This window comes from Amblyomma americanum, chromosome 7 (assembly GCF_052857255.1).
Source record: "Amblyomma americanum isolate KBUSLIRL-KWMA chromosome 7, ASM5285725v1, whole genome shotgun sequence".
Taxonomy (NCBI): domain Eukaryota; kingdom Metazoa; phylum Arthropoda; class Arachnida; order Ixodida; family Ixodidae; genus Amblyomma; species Amblyomma americanum.
Genome location: NC_135503.1, coordinates 58,492,113 through 58,510,191, shown reverse-complemented (window position 1 = coordinate 58,510,191; position 18,079 = coordinate 58,492,113). Strand labels below are relative to the sequence as shown.

The window sequence follows — 18,079 nt, the reverse complement described above, 5'->3', positions numbered from 1 at the left end:
AAAGATCGGGCGAGCCATGGCCATAAGTTTCTTCAAATACTTCCCAGATTTGTTCCATAAGGTGTATGAACCCCAGGCGTAGTACATTAGATCCCGTTCCACTGGCCATTGCAGGCAAGCTCATGGCTACGGCCGTAAGTGATCCGGAGATAAGACGGAGGAAGAGGGGAACTTTTATGGAAAGAAAATATTGAAGACGAGCGCCGTAAGTTGATGACTCAGTTCAGGACCCTGGTACATTCCGCTGCCGTTTTCGCCTGTTCCGTAAGCTGTATACCTGCCGGTCGGGTTCAGAGTTGGACAGCTCTCCCACTACTCGATAGTACGATGGGGGATAGCTGTGATAGTCTTATTGCGTTGACAAGCACATACCACGTGGTAGAGTGCAGAGGGTTCTCCACAGTGGAGGCAGTTTTGGTGTGCAGCCACCGCGGTGGCAGAGTGGTTATGGCGTTCGGCTGCTGGCCCGAAAGACGAGGGTTCGATCCCGGCCGTGGCGGTCGAATTTCGATGGAGGCGAAATTCTAGAGGCCCGTGTACTGGTCGATGTCAGTGCACGTTAAAGAACCCCAGGTGGTCGATATCTCCGGAGAACTTCATTACGGCGTCCCTCATAGCCTGAGTCGCTTTGGGAAGTTAAACCCCCATAAACCGTAAACCAAACCAGTTTGGTGTGCATAGTATTGGGAAGATTACATGTAGTCTTGTGGAGTGAAAGAACGAGCTAATCTGTAGGTGTATGAATATGAATTAGGTGAATTATCACCACTCCGTGAAGCCGCCTTCCTTCCCTAGCAGGGCAGAATATCGCCACTAAATGAACAAAAAGAGGAGCTGCAGGCATCAATAGCGATTATTATTAGACAGAAAAAAAATGGATGTTCAGGAAAATGGCCGGCTAACACCTACCGCATGAAACTAGAGCGCCAATGACTTTCCGCACGAAAGCAAGCGGCGCAAGGTCGCCTCGCAAAGGCTACGAAGCAGCGGCGGCGCGATCTCCTTCGACGCGTCTCTTAACGGCGTCCCGTCGCGATCGGCGTCGTCCGCCGGCGGCGCGAAGACCGTTCAATGATCTCGCGCATGCGCACTGCCCGATCCGTCGCGCGAGCGCGGTAGCGCTGCTGCCGCCGCTGCCAGGCCGCGTCTGCCGCGATGCAAGCCGTCTTTCTCTGTTCTCTGCCGAATCTGGCTGGCCCCGCCCACGGGAAGAACAGTCCCCGAACCGCGAGAGCAGGCCAGGACGGCCGCGAGATCAGCTGGCGCCCGAGCACGGCCACCGTCCAACGGCCTTCGCGACGGACGCACAGGGGCGCCGACGCAGAGGTGGCCCAACGCACAGCACCGACCAAGGAGCGGAGCTTAGCGCGAAACCCGCATCATTGACCGTTTCATGCACATCACTAGGACAGCAGCAGCAACAGCAACAGCCGCCTCCTGCAGCAACCTGAGCGCCGGTTCTGGGGACATCCGGCCACGGTAAGGACTCCCTCTACGCTGACCCCGTAGGGAGAGCGCGTGCTTTGAATATATACACACTTCCCACATCTCGTCCACCGGGTTTGCGCTGGAATCCCGACAGTTCCTCTCTTCCTCATCCGTGAATGGGCCTTTACTGTCACTCGCGGAAAAGAATCGGATATTTAAACGCGAGCGTATAAGCCTGGGTAAGCAAGTAGACTGAGCGCTTTTGTTAAGCGAGCGCTTCCGGGGGAACGCGCCACGGTCGGTCGGTCGCTCGGTCGGTGGGTTCGTCGTGCATCGATTGATCTGCGGAGAAAAGGATGAGGCTGCCGCGGCGGTAGCGGAGAACGCCGTGTTGTGCGCGAAGTCGCGACAGGACCCAGCGCTCTGTAAAGGTATTTACTGCGGTTTATTGTGCTTTCTGAACAGTAAATGATGGGTACAGCAGGTTTATGTTCTGAAGCCCATTAATAATAATGTGCGGCCTCCTCCACGTTCGTTATCAGTCTGGCGCGCGGAAAGGAATAGCGAGTACCCTGGCCTGGGCCTTATGTGAAAATTTCTGGTATCTGATTCGCTTCCAACATACATAACTTACACCGCCATGCTACAGAATCATTTCAAACTAGACACTACGCAACTAGTACTCATTTACTCTAGTTGATGAGACAAAACTGAACATTCTGCTGGTCGCTTCCTTGCGATATTTTTCTGATGTTAAACAACTTATCTAACAAGCGCGTTAAAAATATAAAATTTAATTTGTATGGAACAAAATCAGTTGGAAGTTTTCCCATTGTATGGAAAGTGCAAAGCGGCTAGACTCATCACACAGAAATATGTTCCGCAGAAAAGTAATAAAGACTGCACATTTCAGCGCGCAATGCGCGACGCAGATATTCTATACCAATGTTTAAATTCATTCATTCATTCATTCATTCATTCATTCATTCATTCATTCATTCATTCATTCATTCATTCATTCATTCATTCATTCATTCATTCATACACAAAATGATCTTGAGTGATGATGTTCTGTATGACGTGACCTTATTCCTGTTCATAGCTCAGCGGCAGTACATATCGCAGAACCATTTGTAAGGCAAATATACTATAGAGGAAAATGCACAACAAAGTCGTACCATAAGCTGCAAGGAACTCATTGTCCAAGCTGCATGCTTCACAGCAACTCGCACAGAGATGAAACAAGTACATACGCCGGTGAGACGTGACTAACATTTTTAAAAGAGACGATAACTCGGGTAAGAAAAAAAGCAAAAACTATGAAGCATACATAAGGTACAGTAAAATATAATAAAGGCTGCAAGATAAAAAAAAATTGCATAGAATGAGGCATAGTTGCATAGTTCACAGGCGATGGTGTCGCTAGCTAGCACGTCGCAGGCTGTTACGATTACAGGTATTCCAACGTATATCAAAGACTTATTGCTTTATATATATTTCGGCTCAGTCTTTCCACTTTGAGTTTCCCTTTCTTGTGAAACCTCTAAAACCAAAGCAAAGTTTAGAAGCCTAGACAGAGCCCCAGGTCCTATTTCTGCATGCGTGATTATAAGAAGCGGAAGTTGCCGAAAATAGAAGCGTAGTATTGACTTTTTATCACATAGAGATGGTATTTAAGCAGTCACAAGAAATTTCATTCGTTTTCATTCCCTAGAAAAATGCGCCCTTCAGAAAATAGTGATAAGATCTGCCGCCGCGGTGGCTCAGTGGTTATGGCACTCGGCTGCTGACCCAAAAGACGCGGGTTCGATCCCGGCCGCGGCGGTCGAATTTCGATAGAGGCGAAATTCTAGAGGCCCATGTACTGCGCGATGTCAGTGCACGTTAAAGAACCCCAGGTGGTCGATATTTCCGGAGCCCTCCACTACGGTGTCCCTCATAGTGCGTGTCGCTTTTGGACGCTAAAACCCCATAAACCGTAAACCAAACCAGTGATAAGATCTGTCGGGTTCCAGCGTTATAAGGGTCGTCACGCCCAACTGCGAAATTAAACACCCAATGAAAGTGCCGGCGGCGCCAACCTGTCCGCCTCCCTCGTCGATCATCCTCTGAAGAAAAGCCTCGTATACCGGAGAACACATCTTCGCTATTGACGCTTGTGTTGGAAAGCGTGTCGTTCTGGAAACCAGAGCGAACACAACTAAGCGATTTATTTCCACCTGAATGTTTTTCTGTGATAAAAACGCTGAACTCTATACACGTGTTTTATATGGCGTAGATTGCTTCGATGCAGTATGGTACCTGATTCCAGAATACAATCTGTAATGAGCTTTTATTTCTTCGTAAACACGCCAGCATCGCTGTATTAATGACCACCACTTCCGATGTCTACAACGACGTGGAAAAAAATATTCTGAACTAAATGAATTCTCAAAACATTCCACACCATATCACCTTCCCTACAAAGTTTCCTCAGTTTGGACAGACGCTGTTTTGTTGAAAATGAAAGTTTGGAACTTGCAGCGAAGTGCAAAAATTCCTCAGTAATTCGTTTCGGGACACCTGTGACAATGTTTCTTCAGCGTCCAACGCGCTTTCAGGAGTCCTGAAACGCGTATTTGTTTGTGTTTGCGCTCGCGTGTTTGTTGTTAAACTTTAAGAGCGCTGTCATGGTTGCACTCAGAGAAACAAAGGGTACGACTGGCACCTGTCACTTCTTTGCGCACACGTACTGCATGACCCATAATACACCGGTGCGCAACCGTAGCGTATACGAGTTGGTACTGGTATGGGGGTCCCTTTGGTTAACTCTCTCAACACAGATTCATGTAGTGAAATCTTTGAAAACCTGAGAACTATATTATAATGCTCGCGCAATAATTTGCGATAATACCCATTAATGTCTTTCATTTATTTCGTGGCTTGTCTGTGGCTTAGAGGAAGCAGCTATACATGTGCAATTACCGCCCATCTTTGAGGTCCGCTTCTTGCTTTAGGGCTAAGCGTGAGAAATGGGCAAGTGATCTTTGGCCTTATCTGCACAGTGCTCTCACACAACGTGCCATAAGTACCATCTTTCCTAAAAGCTACCAGACCGCATGGTTTGCTTCTCACTTGTATAATAGAACCTTTATGGCTTCCAGAAAGGCCAAGACGTCTCGAGAGGTCAGGACCAAGGCTCTTCTGAATGGTACAAAGATTTAGAGTTTGAGAGGTGGCATAAGTGCTCCACTATACCACCACCAGCAGCATCTTCATAATTATCATCCTCGCCGCAAGCCCAGCTATGCATACTGCAGGACAAAGGCATCTCCTATACTTCTCCAATTAACCAGGTGGTGTGCGAGTTCACTTCACTACTTCGAAGCAAACCATGCAACCTGATTACTTTTGGCAAGGCGGTGCGGTAGACCTCATTCAATCCTTGTTATTTCTAATCGTTTGTAGTCACTTGAGGACTGCACTATAAGCAGGCAGACCCCCATGCCAGTTTTGTTTTTGTTTTTATGTTGTTGTTGTTGTTGGTGGTGGTGGTGGTGTGGCGGTAGCAAACGTCCACATATAGACATGTAGTAAAGGTACCCTAGAGGCCTGCTCTCACACAACCTGACACGAGAGCGGCTGATAATGGCACCGGCGTGCCGCGCGGTCTGTATACAGACGTCATATTTTAAGCGCCTTCAACCTCTCTGTTCAGAGGCTGTTGTACGATAAATGAGTATGCCTGATGCCTGACCGTTCAAGCGTACTTTCGAAAGCAGCTTACATGTTTGATTCTTGCGCTTGCAGATTCACCGGCAGAAATGACTGTTCGTACAGCAATGATGGATGTGTGGCTGGATAAAAGCGCCGTGGACAGCCCAAGTAAGGCAGCCTTGAATACCTATCGAGAAGGGTCAGGGGCCTCCCTGATGTGTTCAGATCCCTTTTTGCTATCACATGGCTACCGTGAGGTACCTCGTGCTTGGCGTTTAAGTGTCCTGTATGTGCACAAGCTTCGCGTGGCTACTCAGACTACCTGTAATATAAGACTATCCCTCCGCCTTTTCAAGCCTGCAGCTAAAAACACGGACAAAACCAAGAGAAATAGCTGAGGACAAAACTGCGGTTTCTGATTTCCAATAACTACTCTAATTTGCTCACAGAAATGTAGCGTCTCATCATGTGGGAAAACAAGGTGCGAAGCATGTACGTCTAATGTTGCCAAGTGTTCAAACAGACGGCATACGGTGGGGTTTCGGTCACTGCTAGCATCTGTTAACCACAGCAGGCCTCATTCGAGGGTAGTTTGCGCAGAGCATTTAAATGTAATTGATGGTAATGTTTCTCCCGCTTGGATTGGTACTATGTGTTCAACTTCTTAATTTTGTTACATTTTATATTCATGTCCCTTATATAGAACACATAAGAGTCATCCAAACTATACTGCATTCATCTCCCATGTCACTGCATGCCACGGTCCTCCCTTCGCCTTCCCCACGCTCTCCACACCTCCCGCAACCCTGTGATGCCTCCGCCTTCATGACTGATCACATATGATTCTGGTTGAGATTCCGCCTATATCTAGCAGCCATAAATAGAATGGCGATCAAAAATCAACGAAGGGTTAAAAGTATGTGTAAGAATAGCGTTACGTGTTGAGAGGCGAATCGAGCTGAGCGGACCGGGTAGCACCTTTTCCCTTTTCTTGCAGAGAGAAGATCCACTGCTGTGAAATCTGTGGAAGACGTGTTGTCCACGCTGGGCTTAATGAGAAAGCACGAGCAGGCCATGGCTGGCTCGCACATTTATCTCTACACGGCCGAGTCAACCGGGTAAGGCACGCATTCTTTTTGTGTACCTGCTGGTTTGTTGCACAAAATTTTACTGTGTTGATGAGACACAGAAACGAGGAGCTGAATTTCTTGCTGAGCAAGGTATTTAGAAGGCCGGAAGAGCCTGCGCAGGTCGCACTCCAAATGGCGTTATGAGTTTAGAAGAACGTTGTTCTCCAGCTCTTAAAAAGGGACCCTGAAATATCTCTTTGTCGCTGTTACCTATGGCAACGCCTCCTCGATTTCAATGCCAGCCAGATCAGCCGGTTTCGACTAATCAAGCCCTTTTCTACTACCCTTATGCCCTTCCCGAATTGGAAAAAAGAGAGCACCCCATCATTTCCTACATACCACAAGAAACAAGCGAACAGATTTCGTTCTCTTTTTTTTTTTTTTAGTGCGAAAGGCTAGTAATCTTGAAAAGGCCGATGGGTCCCTGAAGCCTCGTCCTTTGACCCTTGATCTTTGAGATGAAATGCGTCGGATACGATGTGGTTAAGGGAAGGTCACGGGGTACGAAAGTTTAAAAGAAACTGCCTCGGAGGACAGTGTAAGGCAATGTCTAGGCAACAGTCGAGCGAATTCGCACTAGTTAAGACAATGTTTAGAAAATAGTGAAGCTAATTTGAAATCAAGTGCTTTTGTACACATCATACTTGGTTTAACGGCGTGAAAACTGTCTTTTTTTTTGCGAAGTGATGCTTTTTAGAGGAGCAGTCGTCAGCCATGCCAGCAACTGGCGCTGTGACGTAAGCCACGGTTTCTCATTGCTGACACCACATCTCGACGAGTAAACGAACTGAGCGATCCAAAGCGTTGCCGCTGCGAAAAGAGCGATGTGTCTGACATTGAAACAGAGGAGCCGTTGCCTATGACAACCTTTCACTCGCCACAGTTATGAAGGGAGATGGTTGGCGTGGAGGTAAACAGGCGCTGACATCACAATGGCGGCGCTCTATGTCATCATAAGACGGGTTAAAAAGCCGCTACATGACACAGAAACTTTACGACAATCTCCGTTTGTGAGTGCTATGCGCTGCCAATGATTGAGTAACATGGCTGAGCTGTTCGCGATGATGTGTTATTTTTTTACTGAGTCTGTCAGCTCGTCATGTTGAAAGGGGCAGCTGAACATTTTTAATTTCAGCTAAATTATTTCCGAGTAGTGGGAAGCAGCTAAAAAAAACGAGGCAATGAGAGATGTTATCAGAAGTCTTGGTCTGGTATTTTATGGCCACACGTATGATTAGGTGCACGGCCTTAATATGCCATGTTTGCTTTGCTCTAGGCTGTCCTGCCTCATCACGGTGTATTCCAGCGGCTTCTTAACTGTCACCATCGAAGACGCGAACCCTGATTCTCCTCTCACCAACCAGGTACGTTTCCACACTAATTTATCAGTGATGACTTTGGAAGTTTCAACAGGTCCACCGCGTTAGCTTTACATCCAGTATAAACATAAACAGTATAAACATAAAGCGCATAGGTGCTCTTGGCTCCCCTGTACAGTCAGTCACAGGTGTCCACTCACTCGTTAGGGTACGTTCGCTCGAAGCATGTCTAGAGCCAGAGGTGTCACTAGGGAGAGCAGCACTGAGGGGCTCCAGGTGCAACCTGAGGAAGGCGAGGAGGGTAGACCGACCGCGGAATCAGGAAGAAGGAGGTGATGAATTGTTGAGGTTAAAAGGAAGGAACAGCTGAGGGGGGTGACTTGCCGCTGACTCTAGTAGCACCTCTGGCCTGCCTAGGCCGCATTTGGTGCTCAGGCATTGCAGTTGGTCATCACTGAAAAAGAAACATCGCCTTGAAAGCTAGCATGTGTTGATGCAAACAGTCGCACCTGCATGATGTGAATTAGTCGCAAGAGCTTCGCTTAGCACGACAAAATTAGTAGGTGGAATTAACGGCAAAACTAATTCGGAGCGTTCACGGCATGCAGAACCGGGCAGGAGTTGCTCGCTTTTATGCTTTTTTATTCAGTGAACTCACCTAGCAGTACTGTGAAATTGTGGATAGGATTTCGTCGCTTACACTAACCGTTCAAGTTCATGGCATGGCATGATACTACAGACGATGACCCACGCGTCAAGTTTCTCGGCTTTAATTCAAAGTATTCAAAGCACGATAGCGCACAAGTTACTCGCGTTGTACATTTCTTTTTAACGAGCCCATGTGGAAGCGCTGTGAGCAGCTGTGCGTTTTTGTCTCTTGCCCTAACCACTCAAGGTCATGGAAGAGCTCAAACTGAAAATAAAAGAGAGCATCAATACTCGTATAGAAAGGTAAGCGCTCGCAGTAAACGCACGTACAAGTTTTGTCTGCATGCGGCCGTGTGCGTCTGTATCGAAAGTAAATACGGGCATAATAACACCAGCATAAGCGGCGCTCGTCTCGTGAAAAAAGAAAAGATTGATCGAGGTTCCTTTCTTTTTGTGTGTGTGTGTGGCAGTGTTCTCGTTCGTGTTGCAAGATTCGCTCACTTCCTGCATTAGTTATCTTTTTATTTGCCCTTAGTCGTCGTAAAAAAAATAAGTGCAAAGAAAAAACGTACAGTTTTCGTCGAAGGAACGGATGCCAGTGTCTGACAGGAGTGTAGTAGTCGTCGGCAACTGTGGCAGTGTTTTAAGTTGTAGAGCTAAGCTCTGTCTAGCTATCCCGCACCAGTATATGATACGGGGAATTACTTCTATTGCTGCCTTGAACATATATAGCGAGCCGATTGCTAGCCGACAGCATCGGCTGTACGCTAACTGGCCTGCGTACTTTTGACGAAGACTGTAGTATAGTACCCGCTACATGCTCCGTGTCGTACTGACAGCGTTCTGTCAAAAAGAGCTACAATGCATGTCCCGACTCTTAATTGCACGCTTTAGAGAAAGATGATCTGAAAAAGAAAAATGTTAATACTTGCCGTTTATTGTCACAGTCGGAACGTATTTGTCTATCATCAGCGTATAGTGTCGAAGATGAGATCATCTCGAATCTTGCTAACAGTGAAACACAGAGCGCTCATGGCGTGCAGTGACTCGCGCTGCATCTTAGGACGCAGTCTTGCATGACACTTCTCGGTATTGTAAAGAATTTCTCGGAAAAGCATCGCCGTACTAAAGGTCCGGATGTGGCAGCGAAATGAGGCAGCTGTACAGACTGCGTCCGACAGGAAAGAGGCTTATCTAAAGTCACAAATACAACGCGCCCCGTAGACTGACTTCTATTTCTCGCAACGCAACTCCTTCTTATATCTTTCTATTCTTCGTTCTCTTACTCTCTTCAAGGGCCTATACTGTGCACTCTCTCTCTCGTGCCACGCAGGTCGGAACTGTGTTCACATCAATGCGAGGCCAGGCCGTAAGTTGGACAAACCGCGAAAGCGTTAATCCGTAGCTTGGGCCAGTAGTGCTGGTCCCGCTCTTTTTTCTTCCCGTCTTCATTTGCTCTTTTCGCACATTAGAGTAGAAAGAAACAGAGTAGCAACACTTCTCTAACTAGGTATCCACCGCCAAAACGGGAGAAGAAATGTCTTTGTGCATTAGAGAAGGAATGCCTTTGCGGATTGCAGCAGCACCAGCCGACAGCAATGCTGGCCCTGTCGCTCTAGCAAATTGCCATCAACAAAGTCACTAGCCAATGTTATGATCAGTTAAATTGCTCGCCGTTCTGCTTTCCTCATTTCGAGCAATTACGCAGTCGTAGTAGTAGAGGCTCTGCGCCGTGCGCAAACATGACACTCAGATCTGAAAAAAGGCACACTGGCGCCCACTGGCTGTTTGTGCTTTCCTTGCTTGCGTTATTCAGGGCATGCCGTATGCTGCTTGTTCGCGCATGCGCGCCTGAGTACGACTGCTCACTTTCTGCCTGACCTCCTTCGCTACACAGTCACGTTGAATGCCCGCTGCCAGATCAAAGCCAGCGCGCATGCGCAGAACCATCGTGAGCACGAATTATAGCCCTGCTACACACTGGCCAGTGTAAAGTGGCTGCGTTCGCCGTGAGCTATAGCATTCTCGTGTTACCCCTAACCTACGTGACCGTAACAGTTTCTATGTCAGGGCTGATGCAGCATATTTTCAGTCCTTTGCTCACTTATCTACGTGTTTGCCCGCTTCCTCGCAACTCTACCGCCCTCTGCAGAATTGCCTGTCTACTAACACTGCTGTATACTGCGGCCAGTTTCTGTCTCTGTACCTGTCGCTGTGTTATTCCCCCATGTCGCATTTCTTCCTTCTTGACATCTTCCACTATTACCCGGCTAACTGTGTACCTGTGGAGTTGCATTTGCTGTTTTGTCTGTCCGAAACAAAATGTCCTCGCCCAGTTGTCCAAGCCTCTTCGCGCCGAACGAGGGGACTGTGCTTCGGTGTTTAAAACGTGCCTAGCTGGTGCCTCTTGAGCGAATAAAAAAAACTTGCTTCCGAAACAGCTTAAACAGCTTGTCCATGCTTTGTTTAGAGAGCCGTTCTGTTAATGTAGCACACTACAGTTTAAACAGAACCTCGAGGTACAGTGTTAAACATTCACATTCTTGCTAGTTACCTCTGTTATTTTTACGCCGTTGCGAGGCATTGTTTAGGTACTTTAATGCGTTTCACCAGATGAGCAAGAGTAGTTTAAAAAAAATGGATGTTTAAATGCGCGCCTTTCTCGTCTCGCATTGATGTTGGCCACAGAATCTAACTCAGTAGGCTGTTCGCGAAGCTAAAGAGGGCGACGACATGGCTGGCCTCTGACGGAGAGTGCCATAAACTCCGCTTTTTGGTCTTTAAAAAATGCATGTGCTGTACACTGCCACCCGGTCGCTTAAAAACTAGGCTTTGCACTATTCAGCACTAGGCAAAAGCACTAACAGAATTCAAAACAAGCAATGCGACAATATTGGCAAACACTCCGGAAAACCATCAGCAGAGTTAACAATAGACTCATAAATTCCTGAGTATCGTACCTTGCACAGTGCAAAGCGCCATCTTTGCGAAAGAAAAAATTGAACTGTTCAGTGGACTACACGGGAATTCTTGCAATATTTTTGACGTGGTGAAACTCAGCATGCTCCGATATTTACGAAAAACTACTCACGTTGATCGGTGAAGTCGAGTGCTAAATTCAAGACAAAAAAAATCCATATTCTGTAATTCTCCCTAAACCTGTCGACTTCGCACACTGAAAATCTCGTTAACTGAGAGGATTTCTCCTTGCACCATCATATCTTTGTGAGCAGGTCTTATTCAACTTTTTGTCGTGGTGGAAATCTTCTTCCAGATAAGTGAAAAAAAAGAATCAGTACAACATAGCCCTTTGAACAAAAAACCGTATATTTTCGTACAGTTTGAAGGTTCCTTTATAGTAGAAAGGTTATAAATCTATCAAAACGTTCAACGTTTCTTGGTTATGTGGTATCCCCCCATAGTCTCTGTACAATGCGGCTTAAATCGTGTTGCTTTGAGTGATTGCGAACACCAAGAGACAGTCTTTGACTGTGAAATAAGAATTTATGTAGCAAGAGTATCACACTGTGCATCATGATATCGAAGTATGCCGCGTTTGCCTGCTTTCATGCGTATTTGCTTGCGCATGCAATGAGACATTTCTGTGTTCCCGTTCAAGCACATGATTTCAAATACCAAGCCTTAAAAGAGACCGCTTCTACAGGTACAAGCAAAAGAAAAAAAAACTGCGCGCCCTTCTGGTTCCCGCGCAGAATTCCGCTCATCAAGCGAGGAGCCCCCGTGCCAAACTACTACACGACCTCGGACGAGAGAATTCTCGAGTACGACTTTGACAAGATTGTGTTTGAGGAGAAATCCAAGTACCAGCACGTCAAGATCTTGCACTCGCCCACGCTAGGGAACTGCCTCCTCTTGGACGACCTGCAAAGTAAGTTTAGATCGGAAGTCTAACGCCTCCGTGCCTGGCCCGCGTACAGCGTCAATAGCTCCTAGCGAGAACACTTGAGTGCGCAGTTCTTCGGCTCAGAGCCATACCCGAGCGCATCGCGCAGCTCTCGCACAGTCACATTCTATAAACCATGCCACATTCGATCATCACGCTGTCCGCCCGAGGCGCCCGCAACTGGAGCTTGAAAACCATGCGCTCAAGTGTTTCCGCTTTGAGTGATCGACCAGCTACACCATTTGTTTGCTTGCTTGCTTGCTTAGTTATGGACCTGCGATGTGAAGGAAAAGAGCAACGCACAACAAAATCACTAAAACAAGTTGAAAAGAGAGACATTTTATTGTTACTATAGTTGTTTTTCTGGCCGCATTCCTTACCAGCCACTCCAGTTCATCATGATCATCATCAACAACAGCCTGACTACGCCCACTGCAGGGCAAATGCGTCTCCCCTGTCTCTCCAATTAGCCCTGTCCTTTGCCAGCTGCGCCCACTGTATGCGCGAAAACTTCCGAATTTCATCCGCCCATCTAACCTTCTGCCACCCCCTGCTACGCTTGCCTTCTCTTGGAGTCCACTCCTGTTGCCATTGATGAACTATGACCTATGAAATACGAGGTATGAAATAACACATATTCAAGGGCGCTCACTGGCTACTGGTGAGCCCTGAGCCTTGAAGAATTGGCAGCAGCGTTTTTGTCGCGCAAATCAAAAGCGTCGCACAGCTATGGCTCAAAAACAGTTTTATCTTGAGAAACTAACCTCTACTCAATCTGGATATTGCTCTGGGGAACGAAGCAAAACAACTAGATATGGCGGTGTTATACTCCAGGTCCTCACAAACGTTACATGCTGGCAGTAGAGTCATTGACTCGTTGGTTATAAAAAGCAATGTGTTACTAAGTGCTGCCTAACTTTATCTGTTCACTCATTCATTCAGAAAACAAAAAAAAAACACTTAATGCTGAAACACGTCTATCACATTCTATGTCGAACATTTCAGCGATTGCTGCACTTAGCGGCTGATGCAGACATTTTTTTATTAGCCATTGCAATGAAAATCGTTATCCCGTTTGTGAAATGAAGTACTTTCAGAAGCTAACTAAAGCGAAACTCTGCTCAATGATTAAGCTCATGCAGTTGGTTTCAGGGTTATAGATTACGAATCTCGCTTTTATTCATTCCTTTTTTTTTCTTCAGATCTTGCGGAGAAAGACATCAACTATACGCACGGCTTGATGAAGTATCCGAGCGTCAGCTATGCGCACAAAGAGGTGCTAATTCTGGGTGGCGGCGATGGTGGCCTTCTATGCGAGTTGCTCAAAGAAAAACCCAAATACGTCACTATGGTGGATATATCCTTTACTTATTGCCTATTTAAACGGCCTATTTCGTCCTGGTGTATAAACAGTGTTGTTTGCAATAGGGCAGGTGCATCGATATAGCATATTTTTGGTTCCACACCAGGATTTACAGTTTTTCGTATAAGGTTGGCAGAAGCATCATCTTTATTGAATATCAACGTGCCTTTCTTGTAAGAGTTGAATTCCCGGAGAGTAAGTTAACTTACCAAATTTTCCGTGCAATGCGGTCCTTGTCGAGGTGCAAATATATGAGATGGGTTGTGGGTTGGGACTGCGTGAGTCACTTAATACTATAAGAACCACCTCCGTCCTCTTAGTCACTAAAGAATATAAGCACAACTTAAAACTCAATAATGATAACAGTTCATTGTATTGATTTATAACTTCAAACAGGTTTATTGTTGCAAAATATTTCGAACAAGTAATACGGTATTGACTGGAACTAGTTGGCGCACGTGCCGTGAAATTTCACTAATGGGTAAACAAACGAGGATAGAGCAAGACAACGCAGTATTTTCTTTGCGTTTCCGCAGCTCTCATCAGTCCCCTCAGTTGTTCAGCGTTGATGCATTAAAGGCTGCACGAAACACTTTACTTGCCAATTGTCTCAGCATTCAAAGGCATCTTGTCTCACGTTTTGATATCGTCATAGACGACCATCACCAATTGCTTGTTAGTACAACATTCCAGACGATTTTTTCCACCAACCGACGATGACGAAGATGCACAATAGAATTGAGAATGGTTCCGCTCGCCCTCACTCGCCCCGCACACGAGCGCGTGCCCCCCCCCCCCCCCCCCTCATACACACACACACACACACTGCCTCTACTACCTTCGCCGAACCGCTAGACGTCCAAACGTTCCCGCACACCATTGCGTCTGTGGAGACAACCTTGAACGTGCTTGCAAGAAGGATAAAAGACAAGAAAGTAAACTTTCGATGTCACTTTGCTTACCGAGTTCTAATCCTTGACGGCCGTCGCACATCGATGAAATGGTGATCAACGCCTGTCGACAACATCTCAGAGGTGCTTGCGGCGATGTACTGGACACATTGACAGGAACCAACTACGAGGTGGGTCCAACGCCCGCTTGTGCGTGACGCTCAGTCTGTGCTTTAGTCACTGAGGGGTTCTATTAGTGAAATAACTGGGTCAGCGAAGTGCTGGTACGGAGAACTTCAGCTTAAGTGCATTTTGGGCCACCATACTGTCACATGCTGCTATGGAAGCAACGTTTCATCGCGTCTATGATTTTACTTTTGACGTTTCGTAGGCAACTAAAAGTTGTCATATTATTTTTGTTTATTTCTAGAGGAAAGTTTCCCCGTATGCAAGACACTATTCGAGCAATCTACACCTCGAATTCCGTTTTCTTTACAAACTTTTTTTTAACACCTGAACGTGCGTGAGATTGAAGGACTTTTACGCCATGCTCCGAAGCTGACCCCGTCCAAGCTGGCTTTGTTACACAATAACTATTACTGAGGTGAAGCACACTTGACGAAGCTTAATAAGTTTCGTCGGTGGTGAAAAGCAAATGGCATTGTCATACACCCTCGCATTAATTTTGGCGACAACCTTTGGCAAAACTGCCTGCTTTGTGGACTTTACGAGACGTTAGCTCATCCATCTTAGCTGTTTCTCAATTCGCGACTTGTATCACGCGTACTCATATTGTTGTTCTCATATCCCGACTGAGCGAACAACATTCTTTTTTAAGATCATTATAGATGACTGTGTGAAGAAGATGAAAGAATACATAACGGAGGGAAGACAGTTTGACGTTGTGTTCAACGATCTGACAGACATTCCCATCAGCACTGAGCCTCAAGGTATGTATGCGAGTCCCGGTTATCGTGTAATGTGCCTGTGGTAACTTATCTCGGTGCTTACGAAAGGAAATACACACTGCATTGCAACCTTTTCTTGTATTCGACTACTCCAGGTGAACACTGGGACTTCATCAAGAAAATTGTTACAATGGGGCTTGCAGTACTGAGAGTGAACGGCCTCTTCCTCAATCACGTACGTGAGCCTTGTTATTGCTTGCAGCCACGCGGTCACATTAATTCCTCGTTAACTGCATCAAAATCATTGGCAAAAATAGAAGGCGTCTGTTATATCAAATCCAATTTCGTGATTTCTTGGTTTGATAAAGTGCGTTGTTTTGAACCAGACGCAGAGCATTTAGCATCATTCCTGAGCTTAAAGGGCAACTGCACTACTTATTGAGAATTCCACGATATTCAAGGATTCAAATCTATACATACTGTAGGTAAAGCACATCAAGCTTATTTGCGCTGGCATTTAAAATAATGACGTAATAGACACTTTAATTTTGCGCTTCTTCTCAAAGCAAGAAAGCAGTGCGAAGAAGCTTGATGTGACATCACGGAAGGTAAGATTTCAAACTACTGCAGCCGTCAGCCATAACCTGCCGTGTCATGTTGGATACTGCCAAACAACACTCGACGAGTTTTGGCTTCGGTGGCGTTGTTTTTTTTTTCTTCAAAGCACGCGTTCATGCGTTGTAACTGTACCGGTACCTTCAACGACGACATCAAGCGTCCCCCACTTGGCGCTCTACGCTGCGGAGAAGCTTGAAGCCCGCCGCGACTTTAATCGGCGATTACGTCACCATTTGAAATGCTAGCCCACAAGGACTTCGTGCGCTTTACCTGCAAGTTTCACACATTCGACTCTTTTAAGCTCGACGATTTACAAAAAAATATACAGTTGCCCTTTAACTTCTTTCCAAAAATTCACAACTGATTCTCGCGATCGGTAGATGCAGAATGAACAATAAATCTGTGGCATCATAATTGGGTATTCCTAGTCTATTTCGTGCTGCTTCTGTTCAAGTTGCCTTTTTTTTTCATTTCAGGCCATAGGTGTAAGCTGTCCATCGGCCCTCGAGACCTACGAGGGGCTTTTGAACGAACTGCCCTTCAAGCTCACTTTCTCAAAGCACACTGCTCATGTACCTTCATTCATGGAAGAGTATCCTTTCTCCGAGGCCAGTTTCATGCCTGCCAGTGCTCAGCATAAGTCAAAGCGGCTATCGCTGCTGGAAAGACGGGTCATCAAAAAAATTGCGGAAGAAAAAACGAAGCTTACGCATGCTTTGCAGTGGTGGCTTAGTGCTGTGCGCGTCTTCCACCACTTGACGTAAAAATCCTGGCCTTATTTCCCTACTTTTTTTCTCGATGTTCAGGTAGCACATTATAAAATTCTAATTGCGGTCGCTAATTTCCACTGATTTTTGTAGTAATGGTCGCACAACAACTGCTTTTTAATTTTGTTCCTTTACCAGCCATTTTACGGGACATGCAAGGTGAAAGATGTTGCTGCACAAAACTAGGCGTTTCAGTGAGGAATCTTCAAGGCACATTTATTTTATTTATTTATTCAAATACCCTAAAGGCCCTCCGGGGAGGGTATTACATAGGGGGGACACACGAAGCACTTTGACAACACTTTGCTTGCTCGAAACAGAAATAGAGCTGTACTCTCGGCTTATGTATGCAATGGTATTTTACGGGACATGCAAGGTGAAAGGTGTTTCTGCACAAAAATAGGCGTTTCAGTGAAGAATCTTCAAGACACGTAGAGCTGAACTCTCGGCTCATGTATGCAATGGTATTACGAAGTTGCAGAACATCGTCTTTAATTTAACATTAGGGCTAAAGGGTATAGTTTTGGATAGTTGATATGTATTCATGGTCGAGAAGTGCAAAAAAGGCGAAAGAAACCGAGACGACTTGGTTCCACGGTTCCGCCTTTACCTGCGTTTTTTTTTTTTTGGTTCTCGAGCACTGTTACTGACGCTTACCACTTGACAGAAACCGCAGCAGCCATTCGGAAAAGCAGTATTTCAACAGAAAAAAAAAGCATGTTTGTTCGCTTTCCTTAACACACCATGCCTCGCTCTTTTTGACAGCTGGGTGTTCTACAAGATCACGAAGCTGGAATGATATTCGCGTCCTGTTAGCGTGGAACAAACTCTTCTCTTACCAGCCATTACTATTCTGCTCTTCCGGCAAGCTTCGGCCAGCGATCGCCGCCGCCGACGCCGCACGGTGGCGCTACTGCAGCTAACCGTCGACCGTGCAGTCGGCGCAGTCCGAATTACTCGCTTCCTTCTTCTTCGTCTGCTCCCCATCTCATCATCGTCGTACTGTTTCGCCAAGGTTCGAGTTCCAGAGGTTTTCAATTTAGCTGCTCGAAGTAAGCGTACTAGGCGGCTCTGTACTCTTCTTTCGCGTGCTAGAAGCAACATACGCACTCTTCCCGTACGCCTACTGCGTCCGAATAAAAGGAAATTTGAACCGCGCTTCTTTCTCTCGGAGTCAAAATGCTCAAAGAACCAATGGAAACGCCGTGTGCCGGGGTTGTTGTGGCAAGTCCTCCAGCGATAAAGGTACGTCCTATCACTCCAGGCGAGTTCTACTGATGCTCCCCACTGACAATTTCTCCCGACGGCATATTTCTTCTAGTTCCCTCTCCTTCCTTTTTGGTCACCGTCTTGCCCTATTCCCTTCTATTCCATCTCTCCCGACATGCCCTTTATCCCTCATTCTCAC

The 18,079-nt window shown here is 46.4% G+C and overlaps 1 protein-coding gene across 2 annotated transcripts; it reads left to right on the top strand.

Moving 5' to 3' along the window:
* The first annotated feature begins 1,098 nt into the window (after positions 1 to 1,098).
* On the top strand, positions 1,099 to 17,612 carry Sms (spermine synthase). Of its 2 annotated transcripts, XM_077632322.1 has the most exons (13): positions 1,099 to 1,479; positions 5,218 to 5,292; positions 6,122 to 6,242; positions 7,531 to 7,618; positions 8,469 to 8,524; positions 9,555 to 9,590; positions 11,935 to 12,110; positions 13,328 to 13,484; positions 14,482 to 14,569; positions 15,217 to 15,328; positions 15,442 to 15,521; positions 16,381 to 16,496; positions 17,437 to 17,612. In XM_077632322.1, exons 2-13 carry the CDS (start codon positions 5,232 to 5,234, stop codon positions 17,468 to 17,470), a joined length of 1,125 nt encoding a protein of 374 aa, XP_077488448.1. In that variant the 5' UTR covers positions 1,099 to 1,479; positions 5,218 to 5,231; the 3' UTR covers positions 17,471 to 17,612. The 2 variants fall into 2 exon arrangements, with proteins under 2 accessions (XP_077488448.1, XP_077488449.1); XM_077632323.1 differs by lacking the exon at positions 9,555 to 9,590.
* The last annotated feature ends 467 nt before the right edge of the window (positions 17,613 to 18,079 follow it).

Coding starts and splice junctions, on each gene's coding strand:
- Sms (XM_077632322.1), top strand. CDS start 5,232: ATGACTGTTCGTACAGCAATGATGGATGTGTGGCTGGATAAAAGCGCC. Junction 14,570..15,216: donor TGACAGGAACCAACTACGAG/GTGGGTCCAACG, acceptor TTCTTTTTTAAG/ATCATTATAGATGACTGTGT. Junction 15,522..16,380: donor ACGGCCTCTTCCTCAATCAC/GTACGTGAGCCT, acceptor TTTTCATTTCAG/GCCATAGGTGTAAGCTGTCC.